This window comes from Xylocopa sonorina, chromosome 2 (genome assembly GCF_050948175.1).
Source record: "Xylocopa sonorina isolate GNS202 chromosome 2, iyXylSono1_principal, whole genome shotgun sequence".
Classification (NCBI taxonomy): Eukaryota; Metazoa; Arthropoda; class Insecta; order Hymenoptera; family Apidae; genus Xylocopa; species Xylocopa sonorina.
The window spans coordinates 12,377,140-12,397,521 of record NC_135194.1 but is presented as its reverse complement, the minus strand read 5'-3'; the positions used below and the strand labels follow the sequence as shown (position 1 = coordinate 12,397,521).

Genomic DNA, 20,382 nt, shown 5'->3' with positions numbered 1-20,382 from the left:
TTCAGTATATATCAACAACCGCAATGTACAATGAAGTTATACATTAAAAGGCGTAAACTTTCTAGGCTTATTAATTGAATTTTCATGTTTGTTATACATTAAATTGAGAAAATGCATACTTTCTAATTACTAAAAAGTGATGTGATACTTCTATAAAGATAATTAAATAAATTTCTTCTCAAGAATGATTTCGAAATATCATATGTGTGAGAGAGAGAGAAAGAGAGAGAGAGGGGGAGAGCACTGCGTTGCTATAGAATCTATGGAAGCATTTTTCGGCTATAGGACTGGTTGTATATGCCTAATAGTTTCGAAGGAAAGGTCCTTGGCCTTAGAGATGTGGGGGCGTCGAACATTCGTGAATGAATTTCCTTTATGCAATGACGTCACTGGTTGCTATCAGTCCATCGAGTTACCCATGAGAGAAGCGCGATCTATGAAAGGGCGCTTGCGCTTTTTAAAATGACCTGCGTGGCGCTCTCGGGTTTTCCAGTGGAGGCTCGCCGAAAGCACCGCTGTTCGTTCGCTCACAACTCGAGTTCCACTGCAACGAGACGAGATGCACCCGTGGTATTCGTTTGCGGAGTACTTCTTTAAGGAAGTTAGACGGCTACGAGATCGGAAGGACATTTAACGAATAGACTGTAGGGAGAGGGCGAAGGAACATCCGTCGCAGTATGTCTCGGTGCGCGGTGGATGTATCGTGAGCAAAATTTTGAACAACGTGTGACAGTTTCCCCGTAAAAGGGCAAGAGATTTTCGGAGATTCGTGACGTGTTCGCTTTTATCGTGAATTATTCGTCTACTTCTGCACGTACGAGCATTTAGTTTTTGATTGATCGATAACCGTGAATTAGGTCGTCCACGAGTCGCGCCCCGAACAGTGGAACCATACGCATAGAATTCGAGAAGGTGGAAAAAGAATCTTAATTGGTGTTCGAACGAGCATCAGCCGACGTGTTCGACAATATTGTATGTCTTGAGCTGCGTCTACGTATATGATGAAATTACAGTTGCTTGTAATCGAAACAGATTACTGTTGGAGGAAAGCGTTGCTTAGGTAAGCCAGATAAACACGGATTTTCAATCATGCTGCTTATGCTTTTAGCGCTTGTCATTGACGTTAAGCTTGTTTAGTGATATGTCGTTTAAATGTACATAATACTTTCTTATTGTATTAAATAATTCGATCATGTTGTATTATGTTACGATAAAAGTAATCAAAGTATTTAGTTTGAAGTATTCTTATACTGTTACATTATATAGTTACATTTGCATTTATAATTTGCACAAGCAAATACTAATTGTTACTTGTTAAATACAATAGATATAGTTATGCAATTAGGTTAGGTTGTTTATATGTTGTGAATTACAAATTGGTGTAATATCTTTCAATGAATTTAATGCACTTCTTTCAAGCATTTCTTATAAAAGTGCAGTTTTTAGATCGATGTTTATTTCTTTCTATTTTTATATTCCTACTTTAGATTTTTTCTGCATTTCTATACAAAAATAATTATCACTTTGTTCTCTACATATAGCCCTCAAGATCTTTAGGCAGCTTTTGTAAATACTTTTGTTATCAAATCAAAAATTAACAAATTCTAGTAATACATTTTTCAAGACATTTGAATGTACCGCAAATGTGCGAGTCGATAAAGTCGATGATTAACAGCTGTCGGTAGTAAACTCCAGTCAAGTACGATAATCGCCGCTACGTGCGTGTCGCTTTAAGGAATTTGTTGATCCGTAGCAGGAAGAAAATGTGACGATTCAGAACGGTTTGGCTTTCTCGACAAGTTCCTTTCGTTCTATACGTTCGTGATCTTTTAGCTGACGCCATCTTTAATTTTTATTGTTGTTTAAGTGTCAATTTTCTGGAACCGCACGGTACACAATGGATCTCTCATAAAAGCGTTATGAGTGTGGACAGTGAGTGCGATGAACGAACATCGAACAGTCGGTCGTCTAAATTAGAATGATAGAGTGATCGCGATATGGGTTTGCGTCGTAGATCTAGTAGTGTTCAACCATCCCTGAAAGATTGCAAGTCAGAAAGGAGTCGTTAGCCGCCCAAGTGTCCATGTAAAAGTCATTCACTTGAATTCTTCCCCTTTGAAGTATTGTTGGTTAGTTTACGTGTTGTTTGATACATGTGTTTTCTTTTGTTTTTTTTGCCTTTTTGTTGCACTGCCGCGGAACGCATTGTCTAAAGCGAAGAAAGTCGAGTCCACGTTTGTTGGTTATGTCTCTGTTATAATCGTCTGTGGTAAATCGCACGCTTCTCTAGCACGCTCCGAGTAGTGAAAAACTGAAAGCTAAAAGTAGTGCGTGTATGTAGAAATAAAATGCACAAGTTACGATTACCTGTCAAGGTTGAATTGCCCAGTGCTTTAACAAGGTATGGTGATATTTGATCTACAGGTATCGATATTGTTTTCTCAGTTTTACGTATCGTCGTAATGCTCTTATGTATATTAGCGTGTCCAGTAAAGCCATACGATTCCAGATTGTAAACAACCATGTTGCGGTGATGAATAACCTGAAATTAATCGTTCCTTTTTTTACATCGTAATTGAACGACAAATTACGTTCCGAATACACGATACGATTTTAATTGCGTCTTTTACAGAACGCCAAAATAACTGGTGTAATTGTGTGTTTTAAATTGTAGCATTATCGTTACACGAATTTGTAACAGTCTCGGATCTAACCATTTAAAAAATATTAATATCGATACACTGTTGCTTTAATTTGGTAATGTACTTTATAATGTTTTGATACAATGTATGAGGTCAGTTCTTGTATATATGTTTATGACTAAAGTTCTCATTGCATCGTGCATGTTTTGTCCATTGCTTCTTCCAAAGTAAGCATGAAACGGTTATATACATGCGATTAAACTATAGTTACAAAGTTTACTAAATTGGAGAACATAATATATTCCATCTGTTATTTAGTAATAAGATAGTCGTGTGTAATTTTCAGCAATATAATCTGACCGCTTCTTTCATGTATCGAACGATCCTGGTTAAATTTCAGATATATTTTAACCTTAATATTGCATTTCTTATTATTAAATAACGATAGAAATAATGAGAGCAGTATGCAAAAATATTTTATACCCGTATATGCTGATTTCGGAAATTTCGAAAGATAAACAATATGCAAGAAATATGCACGTTCACGTTCACATATTTACAATAAAAAATGACGTGACACGATGCATGAAAATGATCGAGCGAACAGCTGATTTGATTCTTTCCTCAAGGTAGGCGCTTCGTTCGATTGGTCGTTGACCGCCATAAAATTTATTCCATCCAGTCGTAACGTGTTTCTATTTCTCTGTCCTAAGAAGTGATTGTTAGCCGTCAGATTAAAATTTGTTAATATAAGTGTTTAATAACTTTATGCTTAAGATTATGACGATTTGAATGGGACAAAAAAGTTGCTCCATTTATGAACGTAGTGGAACAAAATTGTAATTTGTAGTTTATCATTTCTTATGTTGGCAGCAAATTTAAGAGAACATGCGCGAGGAGTCGTTAATTCTATCATTGTCCCAGCATAGGCCAAGTGAATGCTTGTTCTTCTACTAATTGAACCGCAGTCGGCTGAGACGTTCGCACCGCCATTCTTATGGAAAGCAGCTGACCTTGGCAGTCATAAAACCTAATACAAGTTGCAGGGCCCTATCCGTCTCTATCTAATTCTCCTACCATCCAATTCCACGTTTTCTGCGATACGTCAAACCTTTCGAGTAGTTTCTCTGTAGTCTTCGCTTGCGAGGCACCGGGTACGGTGTCCCAGGCAATACAGAGGATCGCCATAACAGCAGTCTGTAATTACTGTTTCATGTAAGTTAATTGACAGTTTGAATGTTCGTGCAGCTTTGCAGCGAAGAAAAATTATAATTATTGAACTTCATTTTGGTCAGAAAATATTGCAGTAACACTATAAGTCTTCTCGTCTCGTTTCTTATATCTGTTAAAAATATATTTGAAGCGAACTGTCGCGGAAAAAAGTTTGTGAGAAAATGTTTAAAAAAGGGAATAGAAATTTTCATCAGAACTGGCATGTGCGTGGTGTATATTTCGAGGCGAGTGATCGATCGCGGTCGTCTCTCGAAGGGCGACGAGGTAAAAGCGAGATCCCCCTGAACCACCTGTATGTGTTCCGAGTGCGCGCGCGCGCGCGCATGTGTTCGCGGTTTCTCGGGTACACGTGCACCTAGCGGTTCAAGCAGAGAACGCGAGCTGTTCCGACTCTCTGCTTACCTACGTTACGGTTTCCCGCAGTGTATTTTTGGCGTCGCACCTCTTATGAGACCTTGCACGACCGATACGTGCTCTTTCTCGATTGCTATAAATCAAAATTGTCTTGTTGAAGTATTCGTGATTTAAATCCTGATCGTCTAATATGTGCTCCGTTACAGTTGCGTCAGTGGCGATATACATTCATCGTTGACAGTGCGGATTTGCTAGAACAGTTTTGTTGATGTGTACCTTCAAGTAACGAATGTTTCGAATACAATCGGTGACGCGATCGTGTAGGAACCTTCGAATGTAACTGAGTATTGTAGATGCTGTTACGTGATTGGATCAATTTTTGGCGTCGCACCTTTCACGAGACCTTGGCACAGTCGGTTCGTAGACTCCTTTGCTCAAAACTGTGCTATCGGACACATCCATCATCGAAATCATGAGCTGATCTGTCTTTATTTGTGCAAGTGATAATTCAAGTTCTGTTAATGGTGTGGACTCTTCGCTGTTACCATTAGGCTTCATCGATAAGCTTATAGAGCATCAAGTACGTAAAGTATTGTCAACAACATTAGTCAACCCTTAATCTCTAAACACGATTAAACAATGCAAATGCAATTATATTGTTAAATGTCATTCGTGTTTTTTCATTTTCTTAGGTTTCACGATTGTGTATTCATCGAAAGCCAACAGCCTGGCACTCCCTCAATGTTTACGCGTCAATGGAATTCCTGATCCTATTCGTGTAACAGTGTTCCGTCCGATTCCTAAGCTTATTTATCTTATTACAGAAATTAATTTTGCCTCTATATCAACGTGCATGTAGATCGGTTAGAGTATTGTTTTCAGTAACACATTCGCGGTGGTCGTTACCAGTCACGTATCATAATGCGGTGTTTCTTGCTCTCTCTGTTGCTTACATTGTGCTTGTTTCGGTCTCTGTTTGCGTCTTTCTCTTTTCCCTTGCCTACTTACCGAGCTCTGACCGACTCGTAGTATTTACATTGCGCGCGAACATGACGCCGGTGCAAACTGTTATTTTGCTGGACGCGTAAGTAAGCAAGATAACTGCTGGATAGATTCTGTTCCTTTTCTTTCCTGCGTCGATTTTTTCGCGGAGTATATCTCAAACATATCTGCAGAATATTACGCAAAATAATTTATCAACGGTGAACACATTGCCTTGAATTATCCGAATACTTTCACGTAGCAACGATGAATGTTTATTCCCTGATGGCTTACATAAAAGATCAGTTATTTCTTGTTTACGATTGGACTTTTGGATGCTTAGTTAGTTTTCAAAAATTTCTGAATTCATTTAATAGAATGTCAAGGCGAAGTGAAGTTAAACTCGCGCGAAAAGAACGATCGTCCTCGTTTAGTTCGTGTCTCGATAATTCGCATCTTTCGTCGAACCTCTCAACATGTTTTTTCAAACACGCACAAGTCTAACCGATCATATATTTGCCCCGACAGTTAAAACTAATTTTCTTACACGTCGGGAATTATTAGCATCGATTTATATGTGCATCAGCCAATTGACAAGGCAATGCGTATTCCATAGCTTTTTCATTTGTCAGAAAGTAATTTCTCGAACAATACTCCTCGCTTGAAAGCGTGCCTATAAAGCAGGAACGGAATCGATATCCTGTACAACGTACGGGAAATTGAGGAAAAGCTGGGACCATCATTAATGTAAGAGGAAGTGGGCAATGGGGTTGTGTTTTGTTCGTTAATGCGATATTATATGGATGATGGAGCACGGCTATATCCTGTGTTCAAACCCTTTGGCTATTCAAATTATAGAGGTGTGTGCGTTGGTAAACAAGTGTTGGTGTAATTTAACTAGCCACAGTGGAAACAGTCTGCGCGGATAACGTCGACTAGTGTAAAGAACATTACCGATCTCCGATTTAAGTTCGATGACGAATACTCAATTTTTGATACGTTAAAACAGACTGTGCGTTTATTTATAAACGGTGAAGGTATCTGGTATCGAGTCAGAGTTCTTTTGATCTAATTTGGCAAAGGGCAACATGTATTTTTCGCGCCAATCCGAACACATGACGATACAGCTAATTGTCATTGAAGATCCAGTGCGTTAATCACGATAGAGGGAACTGTGAGTCAGTTACGGAGAAAGAGGAAATGAGTCACAGACCGGGTGTGACGTAAACGTATCTGTTATGTAGCTAACGATAAGTTTCCAGGGCTTGCCGGAATCGTCGTCACGATGACGTCTTGGATGCATTTCGCGTTCGTCATACTGCGTTCCCACGTCTTTAGGGGTTGTATTCTTCGTTCGATTTCTTTTTCTCTGATTTACGTTAATATGTAATGTTCGACTTATGATAGCTGCATTGAAAAGTGCATTTCTTTACGTAGATGTAGTCGATTTCATACGAACTCATTTTATTTCGGATTTGTGCTGTTGAAAGTCCTCGAGAGGATAGGTCATTGAACCTATCCCTGGATTGACATTCTTGGGTTCGATTAGATTAAGTTGAACGTAAATTATAGTTTAATAAAGATCGATTAGGCGTTACTATCGAATGGTTCGCGCACCGTTCGGTAACTGCTTTCGTTTTATCGTTCTCCTTTAGCGCATGCATTAATCAGACAATTACGATGGCGCCAAACGTTGTCGGCGCGACGGATCGTAACGTTACGGGCTAACTTGCGAACGGTTGCGTAACTACGAGGACTTCTGGATCGTTCTTGTCAAAGGCAGCTGTTTCCGCCTGCTCATCCCGGCTGTTTTGGAATTATGATTATCTGGAAACGCGCAGCTGGATCAATACCCGTTGGCAGCGGTTATTTACGTTGCACCTGATCGATTCGTGCTTGGCTAGTGCATCTTTCGTGATTTCACGTGTCGTCGCGCCGGCTGCTGCGTTTCTTCGATACGCGGTTATTATTGGAGCCGAGATATTAACGAACGCATTCCGACGACGTCATCTGCCGCTCCCTGAATTTGTTTAACTCCCGCGAAAACCGTTTAAAGCCACAATAGTGTCAAGCTAGTTGTCTTAAACGATCCTTAAAGTATGACGGTGCTGGCGTGTACAGCGATGTATAAGCATTAAAGGCACTTGACATGATTCACTCCATAAACATCTTGTGTTTGTAGAACAATTTGTATCATTACTTGTAAAGATCTGTTGCGCCTGATGTTTTTATTATGCAATTCAATTAAACCGCTGAACACGATTGCAAAAATATTCTATCGTAAGGCGACGATTATTTAGATAACCGACACCGTTGTCTAGTTATATGAGGATGACTTATATAATCCTAATGATAGATTATGTTCAGTTTATCTTTAGTTCTTCCTCGAACTGGATTTTCTTCAATATTTTTCTGGAGTGTGCGTTGCACTTTGTTATTACTCGAATAAGTAAGGATTTTAATGTTGGATCAGTTTTTTCTAGTAGAGAATCAACAGTTTCTTCTATCCTATCATCTTCTAATCGATTACGGTTCGTAGAATGATATATTTTTCTATTAACACGCACTCCGCGTAATCTATCTTCTTCGTACACGAAACTAAATGCTTGTAAAATAAGCCGATGAGACCGCGTTCATCAGAATTTCCATAAGTTTTCGAAAGCAGAAATTAATTGTTCCATAACGAGTGACTTTTAATCGGTCATCGCACCCGGTGAAAGTCTTCTGGTTTGTAGCGACCTCAAGATTTTCGATTTTGACCATAGATGGGCAGAAAAGCGTAGAGAACTTATCCTCGAAGGATGTTCTCATAAAAGCAAAGTGAATTGTTCGAAAAAATAATCGAATTACCTTTTAATCGTGCTTGATCACGTTTGGAATGTGATCCCAATGTCTTCTTTTTTACTGCGTTCTCCGTCCGATCAGACCGTGGACGTAGATAATGGCACCTTAAACTTGTCTGTTATTACATTTCCTTCTCTGCTTCTTCGGTTCCATGGTATTTGCTTCGAGTAAACGTTCCGCATGCGTTCCACGGTTAGTTGAAGGAAAAAATATGGACTCTTCAATTTGTGGAAATTAGTATGAAACGAACGCCACGACTGTGTGTTTCATTTATCGTTGCATTTCACGCTGCACACGTGTTGATAAGACCGATATGTAAAAAGCTGACACGGTCACATTGCACATTATCGCCGCTTGAACCTTCAGTGTTCTGTGGTCTACGAAAATGTTACCTGTTGCTGCGCATTTGTAGCTCTATCGTCCATGATGTAATGAATCAGAGTTGGTCTTAACTCGCCGTAACGATGCTGAATCACTTCACTGCCTCGAACCCCTTCGATTCGGTACGATGGAACGTTCGACGACCGGTCCACGTGCCCCGATTGCTTCGAAGGATGATGAACGTGATCGTAGGACGGCAGGTCGATGAGACGTACCAGGTTAGACTGCTTGGTCCAATGGACGATTGTGAAAACAGGACATCGCAGCGAGAAAGTCGCTCGGCGAGGGGTGCAAATGGTGCAACTGGTGACAATACATTAAAGATAGAGCTTGACGATTGGAGGTAATCAAAGCACGCGTTATGATTATCTATGGTAAACTATGTATGGAAATATTTTAATATTTAATTCCATTTGAGTCGTTAATGGTTCATTGAATATAGAAACAATGTACATACGTGTAGTATAACGAAAGATTGTTTAAAGGCGTACTAGTAGAAGGCATTTGTGTGCAAATTACTTTCGTCGATAAATTATGTTCTTCATTTTTCATTTGAGCATTCCTTGACACTACACATCTGCGTTTAATTTCAGAACATTCATCCCACGTTTTATTAACCTGTTGCTAGAAGGTCTTTAACAGCAGTAGCTCTACATACCTCACCTGTGTAGCATCGAATCGATAGTAAATAACTGGCTGCGTCTCTCAAATAACTTCATTCTGTCTTCCGCATGGCCTACGATAAATGCTCCGAAGGGATTCGTTTGGGAATATTCACCATCCAGTTCTTCAGATACGAACGTTCTGTAAAAGACGCTCGTTCGTCAGAAATGTAAGTTTCTCTGGGTCGATTAGCGGTAAAAGTTGCTTGGTTACGATGCAGCTTCAATTTCAAGAACGTTAGCATCGATTCGGGATCGGCATTCGACATGGAAAGAGGATAGGAACGGAAAGCCTTGGGAACAATTGATTCGAGCCTCTTTGTTCGATTTTCTGCGAAGAATTACTTGACCTTTCGGTGAAAACGTTAACCCACCTCTGGTGGCGTTATAGGTGCTGCGCACGTGGATTTTTCAATACAATTGGCCCATTGAGAACTTACAAACGCGAGGAACTATTGTTGCGATAGATCAGCAGAATTTTCCTCGACCCCTGAACATACGTAAGTTAATTGTTCATTTTCTTTAAGACGTTCCTTAAGACTCGTCCGAAAGCATTGTTACCTGTTAAACGACTCAAAGAACGAACATGCAATTTTCTGTACATATGTGCAGTGTAGCTCTGCGCCAAATAGAAATTCATGTCGATGTAAATTAACGAATGCATATTCAACTCTGTGGCCTTCTTCGTAAGCGATATAGTTTGGGTCTTAAAAGTTTGATTGATTTAAGTCTCGTTACTAATTGTAACTTTAGGAGCGCTCACAGTGACCGATGAAATGCCTTCTTAAAAGCGGATGTCGCTGTTCGGTTCGTTTAGAGCAGGCCATGACGTGCACGTAAATGGATTAATAAAATTCTGTTTACCCGGGTCGTGCTGAATCAACGGAACACGCAGATTGGCCAGCTGGCTGCCTTTCTTTGATTAGATACGACGTCTACACAGTTTGTGCCGTTTTCGTGCATATATTATGCCTTGTATTCTTACTTTATATCTCTCATAAAAAGCAGAAAATTCACGACAAAGTAGCACAGAGATTATACTTGGAATGTACACTTGGAATTATTTATAAGGATAACCCATGGTCATTGAATCAGATGAGGTATGGCATTACTTAAGAAATAAGGCGATAAAGGCAACGCGTTCTCGAAACGACACGCATGTTCCGGGTTGACCTAATACTTTACTTTGAGTGATCTACTAAATGCAATTGTAAGAATTCATTAGTCGACAGGCTTAACCCAAATACGAGCCATGTATCGTTCAGGAATGCACTTGGAAAACCTCTCTTCGGTAGACAATAAATTCTTTGCCGTTTACAGCGCTCATCGTTAATTATAACCACGCGTCATAGTGTTATTCGTGGAGAGTTCGAGACACCCGTTCAAGTTGCACTTCTCGTATCAAGACGACTGATTTATTCGCGGAAGAGAAGTCGGTTGCGTATACGGGTCGTTTTGTCTTATTCTTCTTTTATTTGATAGTGGTGTAGCCTTAAAACGAAGAAAGCCGCGGCATTTCCGATTCGAAACTCGTGTCGTTGATAGTAGATGAATTGTTTTAAAATGTTGCGAGTTCAATATGCTTTGTAGACATCTAGGAGCAATCTAATTTGCCCTAATTGTTTTACAGGTAATGTTATTTTGGTTCATAGTGGATGCCAGGACAATTACACTGGAGGGAAACAAAGCAGATTCATTTATACCTGTAGAATTTCTGTTACGCAAATGGAAGTGTCAGTGAAACCCGTCTTTGACAGTGTCAATGACATTACCTACCGCTAAAGATATTCTTATGAATCAATCGATAGAAGCTTACTCGTTGAAAGGAATTGTGGTAGTATTATTAAGTAAGCTGTGAGTCAGACCTATTCATTTTATCTCTCAAATGAGGCTTACAGTTACAATATTGTCTTAACCATTGTTTTCTGGAAATTTATATGAGCATAATTTGTTAACAGAGGGAAAAGTGACTATGCAATAAGAGTTCTTCTTTTACCGAAGATTCAGCGGTTGTAGACTATAACCTCGGCCATGAACACCTAATAGCATCCATGACCGATAAACTATCTGTTTATACCTATTAAAAGCTTCCGTGCTCGCTATCATTAAAAGCTTCGTAATTCTTTATGCGACGTGTTCGTAAAGCGATTATCGAGCCGCAATCATGTTAATCGGTCGTTAAGTTACCATTTTCGAGCGGTGGTGTTGAATGAAGGTAATGTGGCCATGATAGCATAATATAATGGACTAGCTGGGTAATATTGATCGATCAGTATTAAAATATTTAATTCTCGGCGCCCGATAAACTGTTTTACGCTATCGTTTTACACCAGCGGAAGCCTAAAATTAAACACTTACGCAGACGTTTGAAAAGCCGAAGTAGCGGGGGTGGAAAAACAATAAATCTGCCAACCAGCCTACAGTACTGTAGCTTCCTAAAAAATAAATCTATAGTTAGAATTCGATGCAAAACGAGCTCCGCAACTGAGAAACATTTTATTCCACATTTTCGACTTATTTTCGCACGTAGAACAACTTCCTGTCTGGCTGTGCCGCATTCGGACATCCTGTATACTCACATGGTAATTTCTTTCTCGATGTAACGTAAAAATGTTTCCCGACGCTCGCGTAATTTATGAGAGAACGGTCGACGACGATGCGGCGAAAAAAAATGACCCGGTTTCGAACGAGCGTCGACGCGCGCATTCGAGCAGGAAGAAATCACGGGAGATCCCGCTAGAGCATCCTCCCCCTGTTTTTTAATCTTTGTGATTTGAGATAGGAGAGAAAAGAGAGGAAAAACGATCGAATCGCATGGAGCCAGAATGACGCCCACGGTCGTCACGTAGAAATGCATTGACGCATGCTTTTTCGCGAGCCGCATGGCCGGGAGGCGAATATTTCCACGCTTAGTAACCGATCGTTCCATTTGCGACTGGCCTTTGCGGAAAAACCAGCTTGCGCCGTTTCTGTAAAAAGAGCATGACAGAAATAGATAAGGGTACAGGGACGCTGTGATCGATCTTTCGCGATTTAGTGTCGAGGCATACTCGTTCCTCTCGTTATTCCATCTGGATTCCAGCGGATTCCCATGGAACTTGGTGAAAACTCCATCGCTCGGGGGGACCAAGACGAGTTTCTATCTACCGTAGGCGGTAGCCATTTCAGTTGAAAGTTTTATCACGTTCAGTCACGGTGGTGACATAAGTTACGATCTGGATCTGAGACGAGCGTGACTCATTTCGTGTTCCTTGATGTTTCTTGGTGTTCGACGCTATTCGAGGGGACGAATTTATGCGACAGCATGATTGAATAGTAAACTCAACGGTTTCAATGCCTCTTACATGAACTCGAGTAGGTATTCAAATTTCCAATCCTGACGATAATTGTAACGATTCTCTGTTATCCTGTACTACACCAGCTGATACGCGTCGCGAAATGAGATAGTGTTCTAGAAATGAAGGTTATCTCGGCGAGGAAAAGGTAGTTTCAGCGAATTTCGTGAGAGGTCCCTTGGCTATGGAGAGACTTCAGCTGGTTGAATGGGGTCGTCGGTCTGGAACGCCGTGACGGCATGGTTGTAAAGGTCTCATTTGGACGCTTATCAGGTTACTGGGGTCAAGTCCCGTGTTCCTCCGCGAATAACCCCATAAAAGTCGGGATATTGTTTCTGGAATTGCCCCTTCACCGTTCCTCGAAAGGGCATTGCCACTGATTGTTGCTTTCAACTTTGATTTCCATCAAACTCCTGGGAACAGTGAAAGAAGATGTTACTAAAATTCCGTATGAATAACTTAATGAATAGATCAGGGGAGATCACGAAGACCAAACAAAGTGTGTCATTATTTATGCAATCATGACACTCATAGTTAGCTAGAATGTTTTCTTGAAAATATGTACAGCGTATGACAAATGTTTAGTTTCGCAGTAACTCTGTTTACCATCGCGGTTTGATTTGATTGGTAGGTTCATGGCTCGTAGGATTGATTGTAATTTCTCGTCTTATCAATTTGATAAAGTATAGAAGACTTCCACGTTCGTTTGACCAACTATTGAATTATCTGCGCAGGATTTATCGCTCAATTCAACGCGCAGGCCGCGAGAACCGCCTACGGAGGAGTCTGTTTATGGGTGTTCGTGCCACCCACGGCTGAGCTTTTCTTCGTTAGCAGTGCTCTACCACCTCGTCACGCACGACGAGGATCCTTCGAATGTAGAAAAAGATAGAGACAAAAAAAGAACACCAGGAACTGGTGTGCTTCCAACGCGGTTCCTCGCATGTGTTCGACAAATAAATCAGTAATTAACTATGACTCGTATTAATCTTCTACAAACAAGATCTCTTGGCCAGAGCTAATTAAACTCGCGTTGTCATCAGATAACGTTGGGACTTTAAACAATTTCTGAGAGATTTTATCGCATCGAATGATCAAATAACAAGCTGTTAAATTGTTACTTAAGATTAGTTAACACTTTTCGTTATACAAATCAATTTTACAAGTGAATTAAGTGGACATTTTCAGTAGTTAGTTTTCTACAGTGGTTAGTTTCATTTACAAATGAAATAATCACTATATTTTCAATTAGAGAGAGAAACTAACTTCCTGTTTGATGTCCTTATTTCTTTTTTCACGCAGGAACGCGTTCTTCCCTTATAATATACCCGCTACGTTGTTCCGTCTTGGTAATAATCATCAACTTTTCCCTCTTTCGTCACGATCGCGCGGTATTATCAGCAGAATGTCTCTGCACTTTCTCGCAAACCCCCTGTCCGGATATCAACCCGGCCTCGCCCATCTCAGGACTTCAACCGGGAGCCGTGGTAGTCGCCTTTAAAGCGAGCCACGCCGTCGTATCCTTAACACGATAACCTTTTGCTCCGCCAGTGCGATGATAACTAAAAGTAGAACGTTATACCGGCTGCATCGTTGAGCGTCAACGATCCGGTTAAACGCAGACTGCTTGAACGTTTTATCGAGCGACGCGGGTAAGCAGCTTGCCCTGATTTTTACCTCAGCAACGGGCGACGTGTCTTCCTTGATAAAAATAAAGACAGAAAAATTCAGGTGAGACGCTCTGATCGAGCTGGTTGGCAAGTAGTTGTATTGTCGCCGCTCGAAATTTAGCGTGTCACCTGTCTATAAATAATCCTGGTTCATCTGCATTTAGATTGATACCTATCGTCGTCTGCGTCGCCGTTAAATTGTTCAGCGGCTTTTCCGACGTTCCAAGCATATATACGGTTGATTAAGGAATCGCGAGTCGATGGTTCGCTTTAGACTTCTCTCTGAAAGATAAAAAATTTATTAATAACATAACCGATAAATGCGGACTTTTCGACGATATGTGCCTGTCTCGAAGTAGCAGCGTGCACGTTGTATGGTTTTCTTGATGAGTGGCAAGACGATCATTTTTTAAAGGATTGGTGCGTGTAATGATTGTTGATTATTCATACTTTGTAATACTCATACTGTAATACTAACCTTAGAAAAATTACACAGAGAAAAACCTACGATGCGTTCCTTTAAAACTGGTACTTATCTTAGGAAATCAAATTGAGAAACAGACATCAGTTCGCCAAGGTGCTTCCTCGACATCTCCACGATCTCAAGGCGCCTCCCATCAATTTAATGGCACTTAATCGTTCACGATCTTACGTAACCACTTCGCCGATCGAAAAATTCCACATCATCCTCACCAATTACCTTCCATCCGAGAGGTCACCTAAAAAATGAAAAAAAATCTCGATTTCTCTTGCCAAGCTCACTGGAGTATTGCCTCCTATCCGGAATAAAGGATCAGTCGTGTACTAATCGACGCACATCCTCCTGGAATCCTTGGACTCCTCCGCGAGACAGCTTTGCTAGCCGGCACGTGCAACGTAAGAGCAATTGCGATGATAGCTGCGTCTTCTGTTCGCAGGATGGTATTGGACCCCAAGGTCACGAGCCTGCATAGTGATTACGGAAGCTTCGATCGACCACTGGGCGCTGGGGAGGGCCACGAGAGGGACGTCGAGGCGGCGGTTGATGGAAGTAGCAACGGGATGGCACAGTCGAGCGACGTTTACCAACGGCAGCCGTTATTACCTGGCGCACCGACCAAGGGCAAGGATAAGTGGTCCGGGGTGGCATCCGGCTCCGACTATTACGTGGACGACGAGGACGAGAAGATCGACGGTCTTGGACGGCACCCTGGCATACCAAATGGGTCCGGGAATGGTGTCGTTAAGCTCGACATACCCGCGCCTCTTCGGGAAGAGCCCCGTTTCCCGAAAGAAAAGTGGAAAACGTTTCTTGGTAAGGATCAATCGGAGTCTTCTGTCGAACAGTCGGCGATACGTCGTCGAACTCCTGTCTTGAAGTATATAATCCTTTCGAGAAACAAGATCACCGTTTGCATTGGTTATTTGTCTGTTAACTCGGATAAATGACGACTTGCCCAGTCACACGTATGCGGAAACATCGATTTTAATGGCCATTATGAAGTTGGAACAATTTTACAGATCGCGAGAGGAAAAAGTCGTTGTCGTACTGCCGGTTAATTTGTGGTATCTCTCGCGTTATGAAATTCCGATTAGATATCTATAGCTGGACTGATAAGGGTTGTAAAATAAGACAAAATACTATACGGGTAGATAATGTTCTGTTGTAAAATGGGAGAAAATTCGTGGTGTAATTTCATCGGCAATGAACTCTCTTCAGACCAGGCTTCTCGCAAACCGTGCACGCACCATTCACACGGCGGGGTGTCCATCGAGATCGAGGTCGCTACATGACCTGGTATTTCGGTGCAGATCTACTCGAAGGTTGATATAGCTGTGCTCGATCATATCGGGAGTTTTGGATCATCGTTTGGTTTATCTATAAGAACTGGCTTAGTTCAGGCCATTATTTAAGATAACTGCAAACTTGTTTGCTATCTATTGAAGAAGTATTATGTTTATCATTTAATATGCAGCGTTAAAAGAAATTTTATCAGGTGATTCTAGAGATTAAAATCAAACAGAAATCAAAAATAATGAAATTGTCTGTGAAACTTCGTTTTGGAGAAAAACGATTAATTATAAGTTTATTCTATATGGATTTTCAATGTCGTTTCTCTGGAAAATGAAAGTTCAAACACAATTTTTATTATTTTGATTTTTGACTTGTACAGGTTTTCATAGAAGTGGCTGAATATAATTTTCAGTAATATAACAGATCTGCTTATCTCTTTAGAATTGTCTTCATACTTTTAAAATCACGAAAAGTGAAAAATAGCTAGTGAAGTTGTCAAACCTCAAATGAAAAATTAACTGATGCATCTTATCCGGTTTCATTAAACTAATTGCATTTTCCTACCAGATCGTTACGTAAAAAAGTTCTTTATCCGTTCTTCTATGCATTCGGAAGCATTCATCGCAAACAGTGTCATCGCAAAAAAAAAGTCATTTTTATGCATGTTCTCATTGTGTATAATGAACTTCAGTGTGTTTTACAAAAGAACAAACAAAACATGATTCATCTTACGATATGTCAGTCCTGAGAACTACTTGCATATTTTCCATTGCGATAGTATATTTTCTTTTTTACGCGGTTAATTAACATTTAACTTTCACAAAATGAAATGTTGATAGCTAGATGGACGTATTATTAAATGGTAGAAAATTTAATGCACATTTCGATTCGATTTGATCGGTGGTGACATACTTGTAGAAATATATTTTAGGAGGAGCAGCTTCCTGCTCAATTTAACCAATAGTCATTAGAATATACGTCTTCATACATCACCTGATACGTTAATAAATGACGCAGATACATTTCTTCGTTGTCGTATTCGCTCATTAAACGGTAGTCTGTTTCCGTGATCGTTTGCGGATGTAGGAACGATTTCGAGGGAGTACTTTCGAAAGGTTTTCCCTCACTGGCAAGGAAGTCGGAGCGCGCGAGCGAAATTTTGGCACCGTGCCATTTCTTGCAAATGTATGTTACCGTGGTACCAGGTTTGGCGTCGTAGCTTTTTGATTAATATATATATATATATATATATATATATATATATATATATATATGGTGTCCTAAAATATATAGCACTCGTTGCGATTAATGCTCCCTGGTAGTATAAATAACAAGACAATTTGTCTGTTTTTACTTTATTTTTTGTTTTGAATAGGAATCCCCTATAGTACTTGCGATAAAAAAAGTACTGAGCTGAGCAATTGATTTGAAATTATAATTCTGTTAAATCATATACAGAATCACTTTAAAAAAGAGACATTTAATTGGAAAATATCTAGTATAATTGCATCTCGATGAATAATCATAATGTTCTCTTGGTAATACAAAGTTGTTTGCTTTTTATTGCAAGTCTCATTGAAAAGTATAAAAAGTGTTTCGTTTAAAAAGATTAGCTTGAAAAAATTGCATTTTTTCGCTGCACTCAAGCGGAAGAGTATGTCTCTTAAAGAGCAAGGGGTTGTGACAATGATCGCTTACTTATTTTTGCAAGTTAAATAATTTGTGTGCAACTAAAGGAGATACAATTTTTTGTTGCAGCATTTTTATTCATGGTCGTGAACTTTATACTGACCACCGCGTCCCTCGCGTTGGTGCACGAACGGGTCCCGGATCGAAATACGTACGGACCACTTCCGGATGTAGTGTTGGACAATGTCGCCGCCCAGGATTGGGCCCTTAATGTGTCGGAAGTTTTGATTATGATATTGTCCAATTCAGCGATGGTTTTTATTATTTTTCATAAGCATAGGTACGTATCGTATCGGTGTACACCGTGGTGCACTCATTACTTGTAAACTTGAACTTTTGCTCGACAGGCTCGTCTCAGAAGTAGAACAAGTAACAAGTAACTTTAACTCTACGCATTGTAACAGTAGAAGTTTCAAGATCGTTATCCTTTTAGCCCCTCGGATTCTCAGTGTCTCCGTTTTCATTTTCTTCCTTAAATTTTCTATCGTTTCAAAACGAGCTAAAAGGATACCCGTTTAAACCCCCGAACGTCTGAACACTACTGTTGATGATGATGTTTCAGATTGTTCTTATTTTAAGGAAACGTTACGTTGGCTATTTCAGGTTTATCGTTGTTAGGCGAATATTTCTGCTGATGGGGCTGCTCTACATGATGCGCAGCATCACGATGTACGTTACGGTACTGCCTGTCGCCAGCAAAACATACTACTGCAGCCCTAAAGCGAACAACACGAGTCCCCTACTCGTTACGAAGAGGGTTCTGCAGCTCATCTCTGGCTTCGGCTTGTCTATAAACGGCAAGCACACTTATTGCGGGGATTACATTTACAGCGGTCACACAGTCGTGCTTGTACTTAGTTACCTGATTATCAAGGAATGTAAGTAGTTCTTTTCGGTGATATAATCGCAATATCTCTGCCTCGCGAAAGATGATATTAGCACGCTAAAAAGATTGATTGATAAGGAACAGGGGAAAGCTAAAACGATGTTGGGTTTAAAAATGCAGATTCTCCGAGAAGATGTAAACCAATACACTGGCTGGCGGGCATTATTGTTCTCGTTGGGGTAACTATGGTCCTGGTAGCTCACGGACATTATACCGTGGACGTTCTCATAGCATACTACGTCACTACACGCTTATGGTATATTTATCATACGTTAGCTAATAATTCGCATCTTAAGGTAAGCTGAATTCCCTTTTTTTTTACTACTTAAGAATTAACGTAATCGTAGAATCAATTCTTTATTGGTGCCTGCGTACAATGAAATGTAAAACGAAGAGAAAGGGCGATGTAGCATCATGCGAGCGTGATACGGAACCGTGTCGATAATGTTGATGTTGTACATTTGAAATGTATATTTGCAGCAATACGAACCAAACAACTTTTTGGCCCGGCTCTGGTGGTTTCCTATGTTTAAATATTTCGAGAAAAACGTGGGCGGCACGGTGCCACGACAATACGACTGGCCTTTACCCTGGCCTCGACGATTCCTTGCCAAGCATCCTAATCGGGACAGTTAATGTCTGTCTCCGATTTTACGATAGAGGCTGTCAAAACAACGGAGTTACTTTGTTGTAATTTGTATATATATATATATATATATATAAACATATATGTATACGTATCTAGGCTTACAAAAAAAAAAGAAAAAAAAAGCGTGGAGATGAAAGCTTTACTAGAAAATGGTACGAGATATGTGTGGTGCTGTCTTTTGTCAGCGTTGACGAGCGCGTTCAAGTCTCGAGGCCTGACGGAAGTTTACGCGGTGTTCACTTCCTTGAAATCGAAAGGGAAAAGGAAAAACAGTAACAACAAAGGAAAAAAATGAAAAAAGAAAAACTCTAAAAACACACGAACGATAGTGAAAACAGATGCTTATACCGTCATGTTCGTTATCGTCCAATCGCGAAACCTATTTTTTTCTTGATTTTGATACGACTTATACATACATTGTAAGGGGATAGATAAACGTTAGATCGAGATATTAAGTCTCATGATGAATTCACGTAGAGGAAGGTATTCGAGAGTTACCAACAAATTAGTGTATAAAATAAATGCTTAGATATCTCTATTTTCAGATACTCCGAATGTGAAATACTTCGATTGTAAAAAGAAAAATGAAATTTGCGCTGTAACGCAATTCGATCGTGGTAACCCGAAACTGTCTTGTTGAACGTAGCATTTAAATGAATAAAGAGGCGAGCTCTTCTGTAAAATTTCTCGTTTGAGCAACGTTCCGTGTTGGAAAATTAAGAAACAGATAAACATCGGGTGAATAAACAGCCGATGAAGGGAAGTAAATGGAAAGCACCGAGATTTTGTTTGCCGTGAGAGTTTCCTTTGGTTTAATCTGTTCGAGGCGCGTTCTGATCTTTCGACTTCCAATAAACAAGACAATGCCGTTCTTTATTAGACGGCAACATGCCTTATTCCGATGAAATTCAACCGAATGAATCGCAATTTTCGAATCTTTCGAATCCGTCAATTATCGTTCGTTTCCCTTTCTCTCTAGTTTCTCTCTAGTGTCGCAGAAGCTATGTTCTCAAAATTGGAATCTTTTCTTTTTTACCACGGGAATGGTTAGTAGAAACAGTGATTGGTCCATATAGTTTTTTTAATATTCGATCGATGATCGTACAATTTCGTGGGACCAAGAATACAGAGAACAGTTGGAAACATACTACTTTTCGAGTGTTTAGATCAAGGGTAATTTTTTTACGGCGAAGAGATCGCCTCGTAGCGACAATAGAAGACGCGATGACGTGATATAAAAAATCAGTTTGTCTAACATTCACGTTCTTGCTCTACTTTCTAA

General features: G+C 40.1%; 1 protein-coding gene and 3 long non-coding RNA genes across 11 annotated transcripts; 1 reads left to right on the top strand and 3 right to left on the bottom strand.

Moving 5' to 3' along the window:
• Positions 1 to 496: 496 nt before the first annotated feature.
• On the top strand, positions 497 to 19,707 carry LOC143433140 (phosphatidylcholine:ceramide cholinephosphotransferase 2). 8 transcript variants are annotated; one of them, XM_076910288.1, is made up of 6 exons: positions 497 to 1,060; positions 15,020 to 15,396; positions 17,635 to 17,845; positions 18,169 to 18,443; positions 18,572 to 18,747; positions 18,932 to 19,707. In XM_076910288.1, the coding sequence occupies exons 1-6, from the start codon at positions 999 to 1,001 to the stop codon at positions 19,085 to 19,087; spliced, it is 1,257 nt and encodes a 418-aa protein (XP_076766403.1). In that variant the 5' UTR covers positions 497 to 998; the 3' UTR covers positions 19,088 to 19,707. The 8 variants fall into 8 exon arrangements, with proteins under 8 accessions (XP_076766403.1, XP_076766406.1, XP_076766409.1 ...); XM_076910291.1 differs by lacking the exon at positions 497 to 1,060 and adding an exon at positions 1,844 to 2,085; XM_076910294.1 differs by lacking the exon at positions 497 to 1,060 and adding an exon at positions 1,844 to 2,129.
• On the bottom strand, positions 1,751 to 2,660 carry LOC143433145 (uncharacterized). Its single transcript, XR_013103097.1, has 2 exons — positions 2,362 to 2,660; positions 1,751 to 1,877 (listed from the first exon to the last, which is right to left on the bottom strand). It is a non-coding gene; the product is annotated as an uncharacterized LOC143433145 (long non-coding RNA).
• On the bottom strand, positions 11,737 to 12,454 carry LOC143433046 (uncharacterized). The gene is made up of 2 exons (XR_013103089.1): positions 12,148 to 12,454; positions 11,737 to 12,066 (listed from the first exon to the last, which is right to left on the bottom strand). It is a non-coding gene; the product is annotated as an uncharacterized LOC143433046 (long non-coding RNA).
• LOC143433144 (uncharacterized) lies at positions 13,645 to 15,032 on the bottom strand. The gene is made up of 5 exons (XR_013103096.1): positions 14,908 to 15,032; positions 14,755 to 14,821; positions 14,232 to 14,384; positions 14,110 to 14,133; positions 13,645 to 13,994 (listed from the first exon to the last, which is right to left on the bottom strand). It is a non-coding gene; the product is annotated as an uncharacterized LOC143433144 (long non-coding RNA).
• Positions 19,708 to 20,382: the final 675 nt, after the last annotated feature.

Coding starts and splice junctions, on each gene's coding strand:
- LOC143433140 (XM_076910287.1), top strand. CDS start 8,519: ATGCTGAATCACTTCACTGCCTCGAACCCCTTCGATTCGGTACGATGG. Junction 8,779..15,019: donor ATAGAGCTTGACGATTGGAG/GTAATCAAAGCA, acceptor TTCTGTTCGCAG/GATGGTATTGGACCCCAAGG. Junction 18,444..18,571: donor TTACCTGATTATCAAGGAAT/GTAAGTAGTTCT, acceptor TTAAAAATGCAG/ATTCTCCGAGAAGATGTAAA.